Source organism: Notothenia rossii (assembly GCF_949606895.1).
Source record: "Notothenia rossii genome assembly, chromosome: 9".
Taxonomy (NCBI): domain Eukaryota; kingdom Metazoa; phylum Chordata; class Actinopteri; order Perciformes; family Nototheniidae; genus Notothenia; species Notothenia rossii.
The window spans coordinates 64,834,176-64,851,129 of record NC_136907.1 but is presented as its reverse complement, the minus strand read 5'-3'; the positions used below and the strand labels follow the sequence as shown (position 1 = coordinate 64,851,129).

General features: G+C 40.1%; 1 protein-coding gene across 3 annotated transcripts in view; it reads left to right on the top strand.

Annotated features, from left to right (window-relative positions):
- The window catches only part of LOC307019295 (A-type potassium channel modulatory protein DPP6-like), a 78,691-nt gene that overhangs the window by 24,648 nt on the left and 37,089 nt on the right, over window positions 1–16,954 (top strand). Inside the window, exon 1 of one of the 3 annotated variants that reach the window (XM_079650080.1) lies at window positions 15,901–16,032. The exons of the other annotated variants lie outside the window; for them this stretch is intronic. Coding sequence (XP_079506206.1) covers window positions 15,976–16,032 — 57 coding nt within the window. The 5' untranslated portion in view covers window positions 15,901–15,975. Of the gene's footprint in view, window positions 1–15,900; window positions 16,033–16,954 lie in introns of those variants that run through there. 3 annotated transcript variants of the gene reach the window in all.

The window sequence follows — 16,954 nt, the reverse complement described above, 5'->3', positions numbered from 1 at the left end:
CCTCTCCTGTTCCTCTAAGCCAGAAGTCAGGAGTCTGAATGAGACTCAGAGCTCTTGGGACGAGAGGGAAAAAGATTGCTTTTCCCTGAGCTGGGAGTTGAGCGCTGACTTCCGTGATGATGTTCATTGTGGAGCTTGCGTGGAGCCGCGATGGGGGGAGATAATGATTGTTTGGTGTAGCGGAGGTGGAGGGAATGGGGGAGCACTATTGAGTGATTCGATATTCTGGAGCTGGCAGGCTGTCAAATCGTACCCGACTAAGACAGGAAAACCTAACTGCGATGATTGATGTTCCTCCCCTCACCAGATTGGCTGTTGCATCATGGGAATACAGAGAGTTTATTGCTGAAAGTGTTGAGGAAGGCATCTTGCTCTGCTGGCTTTATGGCTCATGTGTTGAGACAAACGTATACACATCATCAGCACAGGGAAAACTCTGACTGTCTCTTAGCTGAATATCCATCGTGTTATATTGTTGTAGACCGAATTTTGGCATCATATCTATGTGGAAATCAATTTTTTAATATTTAGTCTTTTTTTCAGCTTCAACAGGCACATTTTAAGGTAAAGAGATTGTTTTTTTAAAAGTGCATTGCTTTTTTGTCCAATGGGGGGCAGCATATAAGCTGTAAAATGTATATGCTGATAATGTTTGTGAACGGGCACATATTTAGTCATCAAATAGACATGGAACAACATAAGATTGTTTGGGGTTATGTTTCTGGCAACCTGAAAAAGTTCATTAATGACTCTTTTATTTAAAGGGGACCTATCATGCAAAACGCACATGTCTTTTATACATGAATATGTGTCCCCGGTGTGTCAGGGAACTCACCAAGTGTCAGAAAACACAACCCTCTCTCTTTTCATCCATACCCAAATTTCTAAAAACGGGGCTGCAACGGAGCTTATTATGGGCAACTCTCCACCTATCAGGGGAATTTGAGACCGCTCGAAAGCGCTGGAGACGCTGTAGTACATATGCCAGGCCTGTAAGTGGCGCTGTAGTCTGCCACAAAAGCAGAATCAGCCCTTGCAAAAACAGTTTTTATATAGGTATGGCCCTACAATATATGTTTCAACAGTGGCGGCTGGTGGAAAATATTTTTGGTGGGGCTATGGAAATGGTGACAAAACCATGTGTGTGTGTGTGTGTGTGTGTGTGTGTGTGTGTGTGTGTGTGTGTGTGTGTGTGTGTGTGTGTGTGTGTGTGTGTGTGTGTGTGTGTGTGTGTGTGTGTGTGTGTGTGTGTGTGTGTGTGTCATACTTGCCAACCCTCCCGATTTTCGCGGGAGACTCCCGCATTTCTCCCGATTTCTGACAAAATCCGATTTACTCACGACTGTTTCCACTCGGACTTTAATACAGCTACACCATTGTTTGGTTTCCATGGTAGCGCGTCTCTTTAGCAGCGCGCGCAACTCAAAGTCTGAGAGGGTGAGGAAGATGAAAACTGAACAAGAATCGACAACTCGACCCTCTGATCACTCCTTTCCTGTAAAATACAGGTCCAGCCCACACATATGCTCCATGGTGCTACAGGCTTTGCCCTTACAACTACAATAAGCATGTAAATGTTAATATACAGCTCCGGCGATCCACTAGCACCGGAGTCTAAACCTGCAGACGCAGCCATCCCCCACTGTAGCGTCACCTTGGATACGAGTCTAAACAACTCACAGACACACAGGCCAGGGCGCTGAAAGGGCGCCCTTTGAGCATCACATCTGACGACGCTGATTGGCTAAAATTATGTTTCGGCGGCATAGTTTACAGATAGCAACAGTCAGCTTGTTGGCTGCAGCTGCTCTGGCTGAGGGCTCCTTTCTACCGCCCGGACGAGAGAGGGTAATGATACACGCTGCGGCCAGGCAGGAAACATGTGACTTATCAGTAACTTTAGACATCGTAAAACAATTTTAAACGAGATTTAGTTGTAGATTATACATTTGACTGATACCAACTATATAATATTTAGCTTGTTCTTTAAAAATAAAAATAAAAATAAAAAATATATATTTTTTGGAAATATATTTTTTGTTATTTATTTTTAATTTTTAATGACAATCAAACATGTGGGAAGAGGGAGGGGCGGCGCCCCTAGCGCCCCTATGGGCCGGCCGCCACTGTGTTTCAAATATAGCATGATAGGTCTAATTTAAACTCTATCGTTGTTTTCTACTGTGCCAACTCCTTTAGAGCTGTGGCTGGAAACGGTTCTGATGAGAGTTGTAAACGAGCACAGTTAGCTTGTGCTCTTTAAAACCAAAACGGTATGTTGAAAGATGCTGAAACACTCCACAAAGCTTCGGGGAACTGCAGAGGAATGGGACAGAGCTGCCGACACTACAAGTGACATCTTTCACATGATCAGACATAGACGTCTGTACGCTGGCTTTGCTGTGTTCTTCCTATGGAGAGAGTGGTGCCCGAGACGCTACAAATGAAATACCTGCTCTATGTGATGGAGACCCTTTTTGATGATGTTTACCTGTGCTGCGCTTGGCCCTATCTCTCGGTGAGCTAAGAACACATGTTTCTATGTGTGCCAAATAAGCTCAACATGAACAGAATCCATTAGCAGGCACATTCAACATTGTGCAAAGCCTTGGGGGTGATAAGATAAGATAAGATGAGTGGTTATTGATGGGTGACAGGGTTAACCCTTGGTTGTGCAGCATGATGGCTACATGCACAAAGGACTGTCCTATAAGCGCTTAGTGCTGTGCCGAGTGAGTCTGTGGCTGTGATCTTACAGGTATTAGCTTCACTGGTTCTTTTTCCCTTTGACCTCCCAGGTATTCATGGATCGCCTGTAGCTGTATGAGAAACGCTTTTATCAATCCAGAAGATGATGTTGTGGATAATTCGCCCCTGGGAGAAAAGTAGAGGGGAGACGGGATAAACAACCCTTGGTAAAAAGCGCCATAAAGTGGCTCAGCTCTGTGTGGTGTGTAATGCTGATCTGTGCTGAATGGCAAGTTGCAGCTAATGGCTCAGGTAAGTGCTTCAGTGCTGATTGTTGTGAAGAGACCGGGAGCTTTAGCTTCATCCCCGCCCTCGCTCCCCCACTCTTGGGATGTGTTTCAGAGTTTGATGCGGACGTCAAAGGCTGTCGGACATCGTGTTCTGCCTGATTCTCCCTCAGGACTCTGAATTGACCTCCTCTGGTGGGACGGGGGCGCAGTCAAGTTCTTCTTGGCCTTTCGGGCTCTTTTTTTGATGACTTGTCTTTTACAGAAGGGTGCCATATAAATAAAGTTTTACTTACTTACTTACATGAGAAGAGCTGCAAAGGTGGATCTATACATAGCGAACCAATACAATAATTAACAACTTTTCTGTTAATTTATCTAAATTATCTGATTCTAGCTCCTGAGATGTGAATATTTTCTGGTTACTTTACTTCTAAATGATTAAATTATATGAATAATATCTTTGAGTCGTGGACAAAACAAGTCATTTGAGGACACCATATTGGGTTTTGGCAAACACTGATTTACATTTTTCCCCATTTTCTGGCATTTTACAAACCAAACATCAAATCAATTTAATAAAAAAAATATATATCAGGTTAATTGTCAATGAAAATAACTGATAATTGCAGGCCATTAATGCAGGGCAGCGTTTTAGCTTTAAAGGTCCATGCCAACACACACACACACAAACACACACACACACACACACACACACACACACACACACACACACACACACACACACACAGACACACACACACACACACACACACACACACACACACACACACACACCCACGTGGGCACTTCAACCTTAATGTGTAACTTAGGGCCGGGATGCTGACTATGGAATTATTGTCTCACTGAGAGCTGAGGTGTGTCTCGTTTATGATCCGGTCATTATTCACTTCTCTCTCTGCATCTACATCACTCCTCCTTCGCCCTTTCCACATGCAGCCATTCCGTCAAAATGAAATCTCGCAAGTTGTCCTGGTTGGAGAGACTGTGGAGGGTGAGTGTGTTAAATCTCCTCAGGTACACGTGTAACCCGTGCTTGCTGTGTTTGCTATGAATAGCATTTTAGAGGCTGTCTTCATTCTAATTATGTTTTTAATCAATCTGTTGTTGAGCACTTGAAGGACATTTTCAAAAGTAATTAGCTGCTTCTGTGCATGAGGAAAATGTCAGAGCTACTAATTTATTTATTTTGCTTTCAAACAGTCTGATGATATAATGAGCACTTCCGATGACAGCGGTGTTGTAAGTTGTTGTTGGTTTTGTTAGCTGCAAAACACAGTCATTATCTCTAAAAACGTTGTTTTTCAGTTGGTGGTTCAGTAGTCAGCTGGTAAATATAAACACCAGGCTCTCTGGGGACAAGCTGAAGGGCAGCTTGGCGCTATAAACATATATTTAATGTTAAAACATTGCAGTTCCTACTGTTGTTACTTCAGTTTTTTCAGAATGTCTTACTCTGCTGCAGTAAAATGTAAAAACTAAAATCAGACACAAAGTATCCTGCGTAGAAATTTCTTAATGCACTTTTCCTAAAGGCATTGATAATGGTTAAGCAAAGGCTTCACTGTACAGCACAGAGTGCTTCCCCAGACCTTTCAGGCATTATCAGCATTTTTCACTGAGATAAATATTTATTATTCAGCCAAGTCAACAGAGTTGGACCTCGACAGCTCAAACTTCTAGTATAGAGCAACTGACCATTGGGAGACATAGCGTTATTAGACTTTTATGTTTCTAAAATTGTTTTGAATCTTAAAGCATCAGGTTATTTAAACTCGTGGCAAGCTTTTTCTTAGTTCAACTGCAACTGGATTTCATTTCTGTAAACACCTGAAAAATGGGGTTAGGGTTAGATTCTTTTAACCAGATGGTTGATTTTTCTTGTCCTTGTTTTGTGTAAATGTGGGATGTCCTTGTTGGCGACGGATTTAGGAAACTATCATTCAAACACAACATTTCTACTTTGTGTCTTTCTAGCGACCTTTATGGCAACAGCCATTTCTCTGTACTTGTCTACTCTCAAACTATAAAAGGATTCCAGGTGACAGGGGGTAAGCAATTGATAAACAAATTGTTATTTTGTGACATATTCCTTTTACATTACATGTAATTTGTTAGACACTTTTATCCAAAGCGACTTACACACATTCAGTTCTGTGGACAATCCCCACAGGAGAAATTTTGGGTGAAGTGTCCCAGGGACGCAACGTCATGCTGACTGAAGTGGGACTCAAACTTGCTATCCCCTAATTTGAAGTCCATCACTCCATCCACTGAGCCACAGACTCTGTACCGTTCTGGCAACAGCCATTTCTCTGTCTACTCTCCTTTAAATACTTTTTATAACTTTACCCAACCTACTGCTGTTAAACTCTGACTCTAATAAAAATTGTCAATTGTTTAACAAATATTTTTGCAATGCAGCTGTGCATGTGTGACAGATTCAGCAATACTATATATTTAAGGAAGATATTATTCATATACATATTTTTTTTGGTTGCCACTTTAGAGCTCAGCAGCGCAATATGTTTCTCTTGATGCTATCAGCGTCACGCAGGGAGCGGGAGGCAACAATGAGACACTGTCTGGCTTTATAAGACTCAGGCTACAGCTTAGCGGCGGATACTGATCTGGGTATCCTGGGATTTGTCATTGATGCCTGAAATATGCATTCATTTTAACATGATGCAAGTTTGACACAAGTGTTTTAAAACGTCATCCAAATCCGCTGAGGCTGAGCTCTGGCAGTGAGCTCACGATGAACAAGCTGTCACAATATTTTATATTTTCTGTGCTCCAAGGACACTACTGGTAAAACTCCTTCTACTCATGCAACTACTTCAAATAAAATGTAAAATCATGAGTGATCCTATCACTTTCAAAATGTACTGACTTTTCCTAGTGTTACCATGAGACATAGACATGGTAGCTTTTAAATCAAATATATACTATTAATACAAATTGGATGGATTATAATAAAGCTTTTTACACATATTCATGCCCTTCAGAATGAATTGACTTAATTAGTTAATTAGTCTAGACTAACATTAAATATGTGCAATACTTAGTTCTATGAAAAAAAAACTGCAAAACTAATAATAACATTCCCCTCAGCCTCAGCTGTACTTTGTCTTATGTGCTAATTAGCCAATGTTAGCATGCTGACAGACTACACTGAGATAATTAACATAATAAACAGTATTCATGCTAAATATCTCATCTCATTATGGCAATAGAGTCGTATTCTTGTTATAGCAAATGATCAAGTTTAAGGGTTGTTCCCTCAAATTAAGAAATACATTTTTCACCTAACTGCCAGTGCTTTGCGGCTATGATGGTAGTTTGTTTTGTTTGTCCAAGGAGGCGTGTGGCGCAGTGGATAGAGCGTTTGTTTCGGATCAAGGGAGCACAGGTTCAAACCCCACTGCAGTCAGCATGTCGTTGTGTCCCTGGGTAAGACACTTCCCCCCAAATTGCTACTGTGGGGATTGCCCACAGTATTGAGTATGTAAGTTGCTTTGGGAAAAACCGTCTAACAAGTGACATGTAATGTAATGTCCAAGCTTTGAGATATCTGTCTCTGATCTTTGCATTCATCCAAAGACAAAACAAATTATAAATCGACTGCATCTTGTTTTTTTCAAAGCTGTGAGCAATTTTTTGTATTCTAACTGAAAAGAACTGGCTTGGTGGCAGACATCTCAGAGAAAACCATTTTAAAACCCAGGGAAAAAAAGACCTTAAGATCATTGAGGTTAACTGAGAGTGATTCAGTTTAAATAACATTAGAATAACTTTGCTTCTTTAGGTGGGCAGTATGGATATCTTTATCTCTGAGAGTGCTAGAGAAATACAGGTCTGTGCCCACGTGTGCATAGTCTGTAAAATGCTTCATTAAGGTCCTAAGTACTGATAGAGAGAATAATAAAACAAAAGTAGATTGGATTTCTTATTGTCTTTTGAGGATGAGGGGGGGGGGGGGTGGGGGGTCATTTGATACTCGGGATGATGAAAACCTTTTCATACCTGGGTAGGGATGAAATACAATTCATTCAGACGCTTCTAATGTGCCTTTAATCACTCCTCTCTGTACCTCTACTGCGCCATTCTTAAGAAGAATAGAGCAGCACTGGTTTATTAATTATCTTAAACTGGTCTGTAATTCATTATCACTTCCTTTGGGCTCACTGAATCACTTTTTTTACTCCTGTGTCTTTTGTTTATTCGATGATTTGTAACACCCCCCTCTGAATGTACAGCACACACTGCTGCTAATTCTTTGTTTATTGCTATTGTTTGTGATTCATGTCCAACTCATTTCCATAACAACTTGCCAAAATGCAGTGTTCATTCTAAACTTTGTTCTCCTCTTACGTTTTACGACCCTCTTGCAAGCCATTGATGAGCACACATAAAGTTCATGAGGCTCGTAAGTCTGTTTAATGAGAACTAGATGAGCAGATGGGTTAATGCTCTGTAAATGGATGCTGACTCACCCCCCTCATCTCCTTTGGTACGTATATGCCTATGTGCCATGCTTAATGACCAGCTTTACTGTTTTCTTGTTGACATTTTGTTTTTTCATCCGAGGCAAATCCCCACTGAAGAGCTGCACTCAATTTATGTTGGCTTCATTTATTTTGAAGACGAGTACATTAAGCTTCAATTAGCTTTCTTCTTCGAAATACCATTTTATTGGAACTAGTTATTTTAGTCATGTGGCTTCGCATTTTGACGAATAACTGATTGAACTCTTTGTTGGTAGAAAGTGAGTTGTTTGTAGATCTTTTCTGTCTTGTACTTAGATTTTATTTTATAAATAGATTGTAAAATGTAACAGAAGATTGTGTGACAAATCATTATAATATGTGTGGTCTTAATAGAAGTTTACAAGATAAAGGTATTTATTGGATAATGAGAAATATTTGAGTGATTCATAAAAATGTAGAAATTAGACTAAAAATAATAAACACATCTATTCAAATCTAATTTAGATAAGCCAGTTTTTCTGTCTTCTAAGTTTTTTAACTGTAATATCTTGGAAATACTGCAAAATGTTATTGAGGTTTTGGACGCAGCTGTTTTGAGCGGAGGTTAGAGTGTTTTCATAGGAACATGGGAGTATAAATGGATTTTCTGAGATCTACTGCCGAGGCCAAACTGAGAGCCTCCATTATTAGCAACCTTGGCACGGTAATTCTGTTCCCCTCACATGTAATTTCCGCTTTCCCCTGGAAGAGTACTCATTTCGTTCCCCAAGGCTGTCATTTCTCACAGACAATGATCTGTATGGATCTTTTATTTCTGTTTGAGTTTGGAGGCGTTTACAGAGATACCTTTTCCGCTCTGCTCGGAGGCGTGTTGTGCAGTCGTGATAATCCTTTTCCTCAGGGGAGAGTTTCTGAGTTATGGATGCAGGTGTGGGAGAGCTAGTGGGATGTGATTGTTAAGGGTTTACGGGAGTGACGATTTTAGGATATCTGCATTCAACATACATTTTATGGAGCACACAGCAGAAAGGTAGACTGTTGAGTATACAATAATTCAGAGAAGGCAACATAAAACTGCCACAATGCAAAGTGAATAATGAAACTGGAAAAAAACTAAACCATAAATAATCAGGAAACATATTCAGTGCCTTGTTCTTTTTACAATTATGCTGGTTGAATAATAAATTATATTTTGTACAAAGGGTCCTTTGAACATGCAAATTAACTGATGAAGTGAATTTACTTCATGTTTTGATAATGAAAAATGACAAGAAATTAGACATAAACTGGAAAAAGTAATATTGTCTGTAACCTCCACCTTCTCTTTAGATTTCAAACTTGACATATTGTATTAGATGGGATAGAGGTGGCAGTGGTATAGTAATAAACAGCCTTGTTTACAGTTCAGTTGAGGAAAATAACATGTCAGCATAACGAGAACATTTTAAGCTATACAATACATTTAAGTTCTGTTCTTACTTAATGAGAAAGTTTAGCAGTAGGGAAGCCTTCCCAGAAAACAGTTAAGTATTGATGTGGGTCAAGGAGAGAGGTATAGAGGCTAGGGAAGGATACAGAGTGGATCTTTTTTTTTTTTAAAGCGTTGGTGTGTGTGTGTGGGTGTGTGTGTCTGTGTGTGTCCAAACAATTCAAGTGTAGACAGTGGTAGATTAATTGCTTCCCCCTGAAAGCCTTCTCTTGGTAAAAGACCAATAATGAGTCTGATTAAAAACTTGTGGACTTGTTAATTACCCCTCTGTACTGCCCAGACAGTGAAAAACGGCCTCTGCCTGCAGTCGGAAAACGTATCAGCCTTTCATCACTCCGCGAAACTCAGCCATGTTTTCTCTGGGCCGGATTGATTACCTTGAAGCATACAGTAATGATCTGTGATGAACTGAAGTGAGGTCCAAACGCTGGCTCTTTCCTTAACCTGTGATTTACAGCATCAGCCCAGCAGACGGGGAGTGGAGATGCAAACAGCAGTATTTAGACACGGGGGGGCCAGAGGGCGAGGGGGGGTGACTGATGATTGAGTCGGCCGAGCTGACAGCAGTAAGCAGGGCTGAATGGAAACAGCTTGTTCCTCCATCAGCGGCCATCGGTGATTGATAGGATTTATTGGCTTTGTGAACAAGAACCATTTAAAATTACAGACGTGCAGCTTTATTTTCATTTGTTTTCTTTACCGAGTTTCTTTGACATCATTTGAGTGGTCCAAATGCTGTAAGCCAGGCGGAGCTGTTCAAGTTCAAGTCCCCCAAACACACACATTCAACCATAAACAATAAGGAGGCTAAATAGAGTTCTTATTGGTCAATTCAGAACATGTGACACATTGTTAATCCAGTAGTACAGACCGCTGTCAAGGTCTGTAATGACTGTTGCTAAGGAGGATCAAGAAAAAGAAAGGAAAAGAGGTTAACATTTAAAACATTCGTAATAATGAAACATTTCCACACAAATCATAATGTTTTGCAAATGATTTCCTGCAGGTTGGGAACCGCTGCAATACAGTATACACCTCCCTTAAGAACATGTGGACTACACACTAGATAGGCTACAATTATTTAATTGGTTTTATTTCTCATATTTTTTAATCTAAAGTTAAGGTTTTATAGCAAGTGTAGTTCATTGCTGCTGCACACACACACACACACTGCACAGTTACTTTGTAAGAAATACAACAAATGTGCAACTTGTTTTAAAAGAAGTCAATCAATAATAATTGCAACGTGGATCTGGATTCGGAGCGGTTAAGTTTGTGACCTTGCTGAGGAGTTGGAGATGTGCAGCGTGTCCCCTCCAGCTCTTCTTCTAACAGATCACTCTGCTACTCCCAACTGTTTACTTCCCGCAATATTTTTGCAAAAACAATGGCATAAACGTATGAAGTAGTTGTCCTCTGCTACAAAAACCCACATTTCCTGGAGAAAATGCAGAGGAAATGACATCAGTGTCCTCAGCTCTAATGAGAGGATTCACTGGCCAAGTATAAAATAGAAAGTGAAAAGGTCATATTGAATATGGAATATGCTGAACATTAAATATGGGTTGCTGAGAAAGACAAAACAATAGCACCCAGCTAAGACTAAATGTAAAAATGATTAGCTTTGCAATGAGATTTACCTTCGTTGACGATATTATATTCATCTCGCAGCAATAAAGCTTGTCTGTTCGATGGATAAAACCCACAGGGATGCATTTATGCAAGAAGACATGGTGGATAATGGCCTGCTGCCTGGCATTGTTGGATTTAAGTGGCTGCGGCTGTGTGAGGCTTTCTGCTCTGTTTTTGGTCTGTGCAGAGCGCAGCTGATAATGATCGGTCATCAAACAAAACTGAACTGGCTTTTGTTAACCGTCCCCATTTCTCCCTCGCTCTCTTTATTTTCACTCTGAACTGACAGACTAATGGCCGATCGAAGGCAGAGTTGGCGTAGGATTTACATTTATATATTCTTTATAGGTCAATGCAAAATGACATGATTCGCCTCTTTAATAACGGCATGGCCCCCACGTATCTGCAAATTAATGTCCTCATAATAAGCTCTAATTTTGCTTTTATAATAAATATATACACAGGAGTAGAAAGGAACAGAGAAATGTGTTGAATATTTATTTTCTTTCTTTGCCAAAATGAAGATGTCAGACAGCTAGTGATCACTGGGGGGAGCTAGCACGCAGTTGAAGACTTCCACATTGTTTATTGACAGATAAATACATGGCTGTTTGTTAGTCCCCTAGACAGAAAGCAGGGGGGACAAGAGAAGCTGTCAATAACTTTAAAACATTTATTGCTTGGTGTAAAGTGGTTGTTTAAGGGCTTTAGATTAACTTGACAGGGCTGCCTAGAGATGCTGTCTCAGGCAACATAAAAAACACTAAATGCTAGGGCTGAATATATATGAACATATCAATTGTTTGATAAAGATGTGGTTTAAAGCACAACAAAGCCTCTGCTGGCTCCCTCTGACCTCACATTTGTTTTACTTCTCCAATTAAGCCTGATTGTCTGTTATTTGTTTCTTGTTGTTGAAAACTACGTGCAATGTGTTGTAATGATCAATTGTTGTCCCCCTGACTGTGCTCGGGTTTGTTCTCTCGTTTATCAGAGCTTGGTTGGAGCCCCCGATGTTTGCTTTTTTTTTTAATGCATTGTTTATCTTGTTAATGCGCTCTTGTTTCCTCTCACCTCTCTTTGTTCAAATTGTCGTGCTGCTAATTGCCAGGCGTCTGCATTGTCTGACAGCGAGGTGTGTTCAATCTGTCACTGATTGACAGTTGGAAGCATGGTGAGGGGAGACAGACTCTTTACCTTATTTATTAGACTATTTATGCCGAACAGACAGATAACACATGCTCTTTTATCTGAAATTGGATTTTTTGAATGTACATTATTTCTGTGTTTATGTGTCAGTTGAGCTGTCCACAGCAGTGGTGCTGAAACGAGTCCTGCAGTTCCCTCAGGACATGTGTGGAGCAGTGCCAAACGTTTGGTAATGGCCTTTTAACTTTCATGATCATCGTGCCACCAAAATGTGTGTGTTTCATCTGTGAAATTAGGTAACGTTATCTTTGCCCCAAGATACTTTTTCGTCTATGTTATCTCAAACACAGGGTTACTTTTGCGCTTCAGTTTTTCCATTTGTATGTAGGATTATGGATAATACTGAGCAGATTTGCTTGAAAGTTGATGTAAGCATGAAACATTGGCCAAGAATGAACCAAATACATTTTCAAATCTTGAGGTGGATAAACACATTTTTTACATTTTCATTAAGATTGTTAGTTAGGGAATTTGGCCTTGTTGGAGGTCTGTACTCTCATATAGTGTGCCTATTCTTTTTATTTAATATGCAAGTATTTTTCCTTTGTATCTGCGTTGTATCTATATCATGCTGTTGTGAGACTGTTCAAAGGCTTATCTGATTCTGAATATCTTTCTAGTTTATATATTATCTATATTTGTTAATTTAATTTCTTCCTATTATAAAATCTTTTTTTAGTCAGCCTTTCTTTTTTTCTATTCATCTTAACCCCGTTACATTTAGAGGCAACAGACAACAGGAATGTTACCTCTGGTGGTTGTGCTGTAATAAACTGCCCATTTTTTTTCTGTAATCCTTTTAGTATTATCGAATAGTTGATAGTTTACTGACATTGTGAAGTAATCTGTATTATGTAAATGTTCCGGTGACGGCCGACACACGAGTTACTGAGGTTCTTGTGTTGACCGGGCAGGATGGATCAGTTCATGTGCACTTACATGTGTTTTAGTTTAGGATTCCTTTTATGTCCATGCTTTTAAAAATGTTTAATAAATTGCAAAAACGATAAAAACATAAGTGATTTGAACAATCTGACTGTGGAATTGTTATTATGACCTATTTGAAAAGACCTGAGAGTGCAAATAACATTAACTGTTAACAAGTAATGTACAATAGCACTTTTTCTGAGACCTTTTCTCCAACATATGGACAGAACTGGAAGAAAACTAATCGTCTTCAGTTTTCTAATCTCTTCCATGTCCCTGGATTTAAAAATAGACATTACCAAGTCATTGTTATATCCATCTGGGAATTGCCCAGTTTTGATTGAAACATGAATAAAACATGAGAAAAGGAATAAAGTGCTGCTTTACTTTTTAAGAATACATTATCAAGGTTATATACTGTATATCCTTACAGAAAGTGGTGTTGAAGTTGTTCATAGTTTCAATATAACTGATGAATGCAGGAATTATTAATTGTGTTAGCAACTACAGGATCAGAGATAACGTATTCCAAAAAGTTCATATTAGTGGGAGACATTGACCTTCGGTTTTTATTACTACTATATAATATAAACTATGTAGCTGTTTCCAGATTATACAACCCTTTCCTTTAGCCTAGGATAAATCTTGAAGGTTATAGTTTGTTGTGAAATGCATTTATAATCAAGCTTTCAATTGATTTATTAAGTGAAACCTTTTAATGAGTCTTTATGTATCACTATGCCCCCATCCTCTACTCATTCATTTCTAAAACACTTTTATCGAGAGACATCAATCATATTAGTTATAATTGATCTAACTGTTTCCCTAAGGCACCAGAAGGTCGAGATTGCAGAGGGTTAGGAGAGGTCTGATCTCAATACATTTAGCGAGACTGAAAATGTCCATTAGGTTTACATTTTATTCCAAAACTAGGTTGGCATGTTTGGCAGGTTCTGTCTCTGTTTAGCCAGTGACTTCGCACAAACTCGGATTACATGAGCAGTGAATTTCTTAAGTACTTTCTGCAAAGGCTTTAAGTTGTTTTGCACCATGGATACCAGCCGGGCCTTGCCCCTCAACACACTTAAAGATTTCAGTCTTTAACACTTTTAGTGAAATCTTCAAAAATCAGAGGAACAAATCAGGGTATTCCCTAATGTAACCTGGGCTCATAACATTGAACGCACTGTACTGTACTTGTGTCCAATCTAACCAAAGGATACGACAGCACTTTTTTCTTCATGTTCATAATTACCGAGTAGGTAATGAGTGGAGGTGTTACCTGAGTAATAACTAAATTGCACAGTTCAATTTCCTTGAGCAATCACAAAATGTCATGATTTAGTTTAGTCATGAATTATTAATACATTCATGTTTACTGTTCTGTTAATTAATAGATCCACAAGAAAGAGAATGCACCCCCACTGTGTGTGAAAACCATAATTACCCCTCAAGATGATCATAACAGCACGGCTGCGCATTACACCCAAGACATTTTAATAAGAAGGGAGTCTTATTTCCCTCATACCTATGCCAACACATTCCTCTCTGGCACTGACTCACATCACAGACTTTCTTTTTTTCTTATCCAGTTCCTTTCCCTCAAACAGATGACGGGTTCAAAAGGCCAGGAGCTCTGCAGAGAATGTGCATGGCTTCTGAAGGAAAATCTTTCTATAGAACAAGAAGGCTTAATGCCTGTGTATGTTTACGTGTATGTATGTGTGTGCGCACATGCAGCAGAAATAGGAAGGCAAGCTGTGAAAACAACAGTGTGGATTGTGTGTGCAGAGATGTGACACACGGTTAGAGCACAAACATTGTTTTGTTATGAACTGGAACTATTTCTACTCTATATGTGGGAGGACGGTAGTGCTGCTTCTCAAGAGCAAGGCTAGCAGCAGTCCTTTGTTTTATTGGCAGACAATACAGCAGTATTGGCACACAATATAGTGGAGAGAATATGATTTTTAAGGGTTTATATGCAAACAGTTTCTCTCCTGCTCCAGAATCTGCAATGCACAGAACCCAGTCAGTAAGACGAGACTAAAAATCACACCCAACAAGAACCCCACTGATACCTGAAAGTATTTTATTCTTCTTGCATTGATTCCTGTTTCCATTTCCTGTGTAATGGACTTGCCTGTAATGAGTGCCCACAGTGATCTGATCTGAACTGACAGCTCTCCATATTATCAGTAGCTGCAAGCTCGGAGCACAGCGGCAGGAGGGGGGGAGCCCGGTACAACTCAATATAGGTCTAGGTGGGAAGGACAAAACCTTGAGCTCTCCTTTATATCACACTGCGGGGTCCAAAAAGAGAAAAGAGAGAAAGGGCAAGGCAGTAATGGAAATGGTTGCATGCCGTTTCAGAGTGAGTTGCTGAGCCTTTTCCACCACCTGGAGCTGCACGTTTTGTTAACAATAGGCTGCTTTTACTATTCACTTTTTGCTTCTTTTTGGCCTTTTCTTATGTCTATTGCGTGACGGTGCTACAATTAGAAGACACTTTTTGTGAAAACATATTTTAAAAGTGACTTGATAGCACTCTTAATCACTGTTGCATTTGATAGGATTTTAGTAGGCTAGCTGATTCATGTCTCCAAATAAATGCTGAGTGAGTCCTAATACAAATCCAAAATCATGCAAGTTATGTGTGAGTTATAGAAGCTGGTTGAGCCGTGGCGATGACACTGTACTCTGAAAGACAATCAGGACCACCCACGTGATCTCAGCTGTCCACAGTCTGAGCCTCGCGCTGTCTGCACCCACGGTCTCTCCATTATGCCCGCGAAAATCACTTGATATCCCCGAACACTCTGAAATCGCCCTCTCTCTCACACACACACACACACACACACACACACACACACACACACACACACACACACACACACACACACACACACACACACACACACACACACACACACACACACACACACACACACACAGACACACACACAGACACACACACAGACACACACACACACACACACACACACACACACACACACACACACACGCTCCCTCTCTGTCTCTATTCTCTCCCCTCTCTCTGTCCCTCTCTCTCTCCCTCTCCCTCTCCCTCTCTCTCTCTCTCTCTCCCCAGTCTGTGCCTCTCCTCGCTTCATTATTCTGCACCTGTCAGCAGCGGACGTCGCGCGCTTCCTCTTCCCTCCATTCTCTCTCCTCTCCTCTCCTCTCCTCCTTTTTTTTTTTTTTTACCGTGATGACTTCTGGAAAAGAAGCGAACGGGCCGGTGAAAGCGGCTCAACAGCCGGATCAGGTAAGCCTTCAGACGAGTCGTTATCTCCCCTTTCTGCTCTGAGTCCGTTAAACGTTACAGTCTGAACAAGCACGCCCGTGTGTTGAAGATCGGAGAAAACAGCTGATATTCACAATATAAGCAAAGTATTCGACAACTTTGCAGTTGTGTCATAGTTTCTGTTTGATATTTTTAATTCCTTCATATGGTTGAGTGCTGCAGGTGGAACGTATACACCAACTTCTAAACTTCTGCATGAATATTTAATGGCTTTATTATTGTAACCTTAGCCCACAGGTGTAGCATCTCTGCCTGTGTGGTGTCCTGTTGTCTGGACAAATTGACATTGACATTTTGAGAACATGCTTCTGCTGCTCGGGGGTTTTTGTATTTAGATTCAGAGACTTAAATCTCATTTTTTGGTACTGAAGCAAGGATTCAAGTTTGTTCAGGCGAAAGAAGAAAACACTCTGTTTCTGTGTGAAAGGGAAAAGACAGAGTGGGTTTTAACTGCTCTGCATTGTTCTGTCAGCTCACTGAGTTTAAATTGTTTTTTGTATGAGGCCAGAGCGAAATGATGTAATAACACTTATTTGTTTACATAACTGAGCCATTGGGAGTGATACCATAATTGAGGTTGAAAGGTGCTTCACATAAATAAACTAATGTTTGTTGAGAAACCTAGTTGCATAAAAGATGTTGATTGTTACGTGTTTGGCTCTTACATTTTTAAAAGCTGCACTGCTGTTAGGACTTTAAAAAAAGGTCAGTTTCATCAGTTGACGTAAGGCTTCCTCATTATACATAATTGTTAAATGGCAGGATATAATTACATTTGATATTCAAAGAACATTTTGAAGTACCGCACCTGGATTTGTTACTTTTTTCCCCTTTGTGCACTTAGAAAACATGTTAAGACCTTTTCCCTATATCTTGAAAAGCA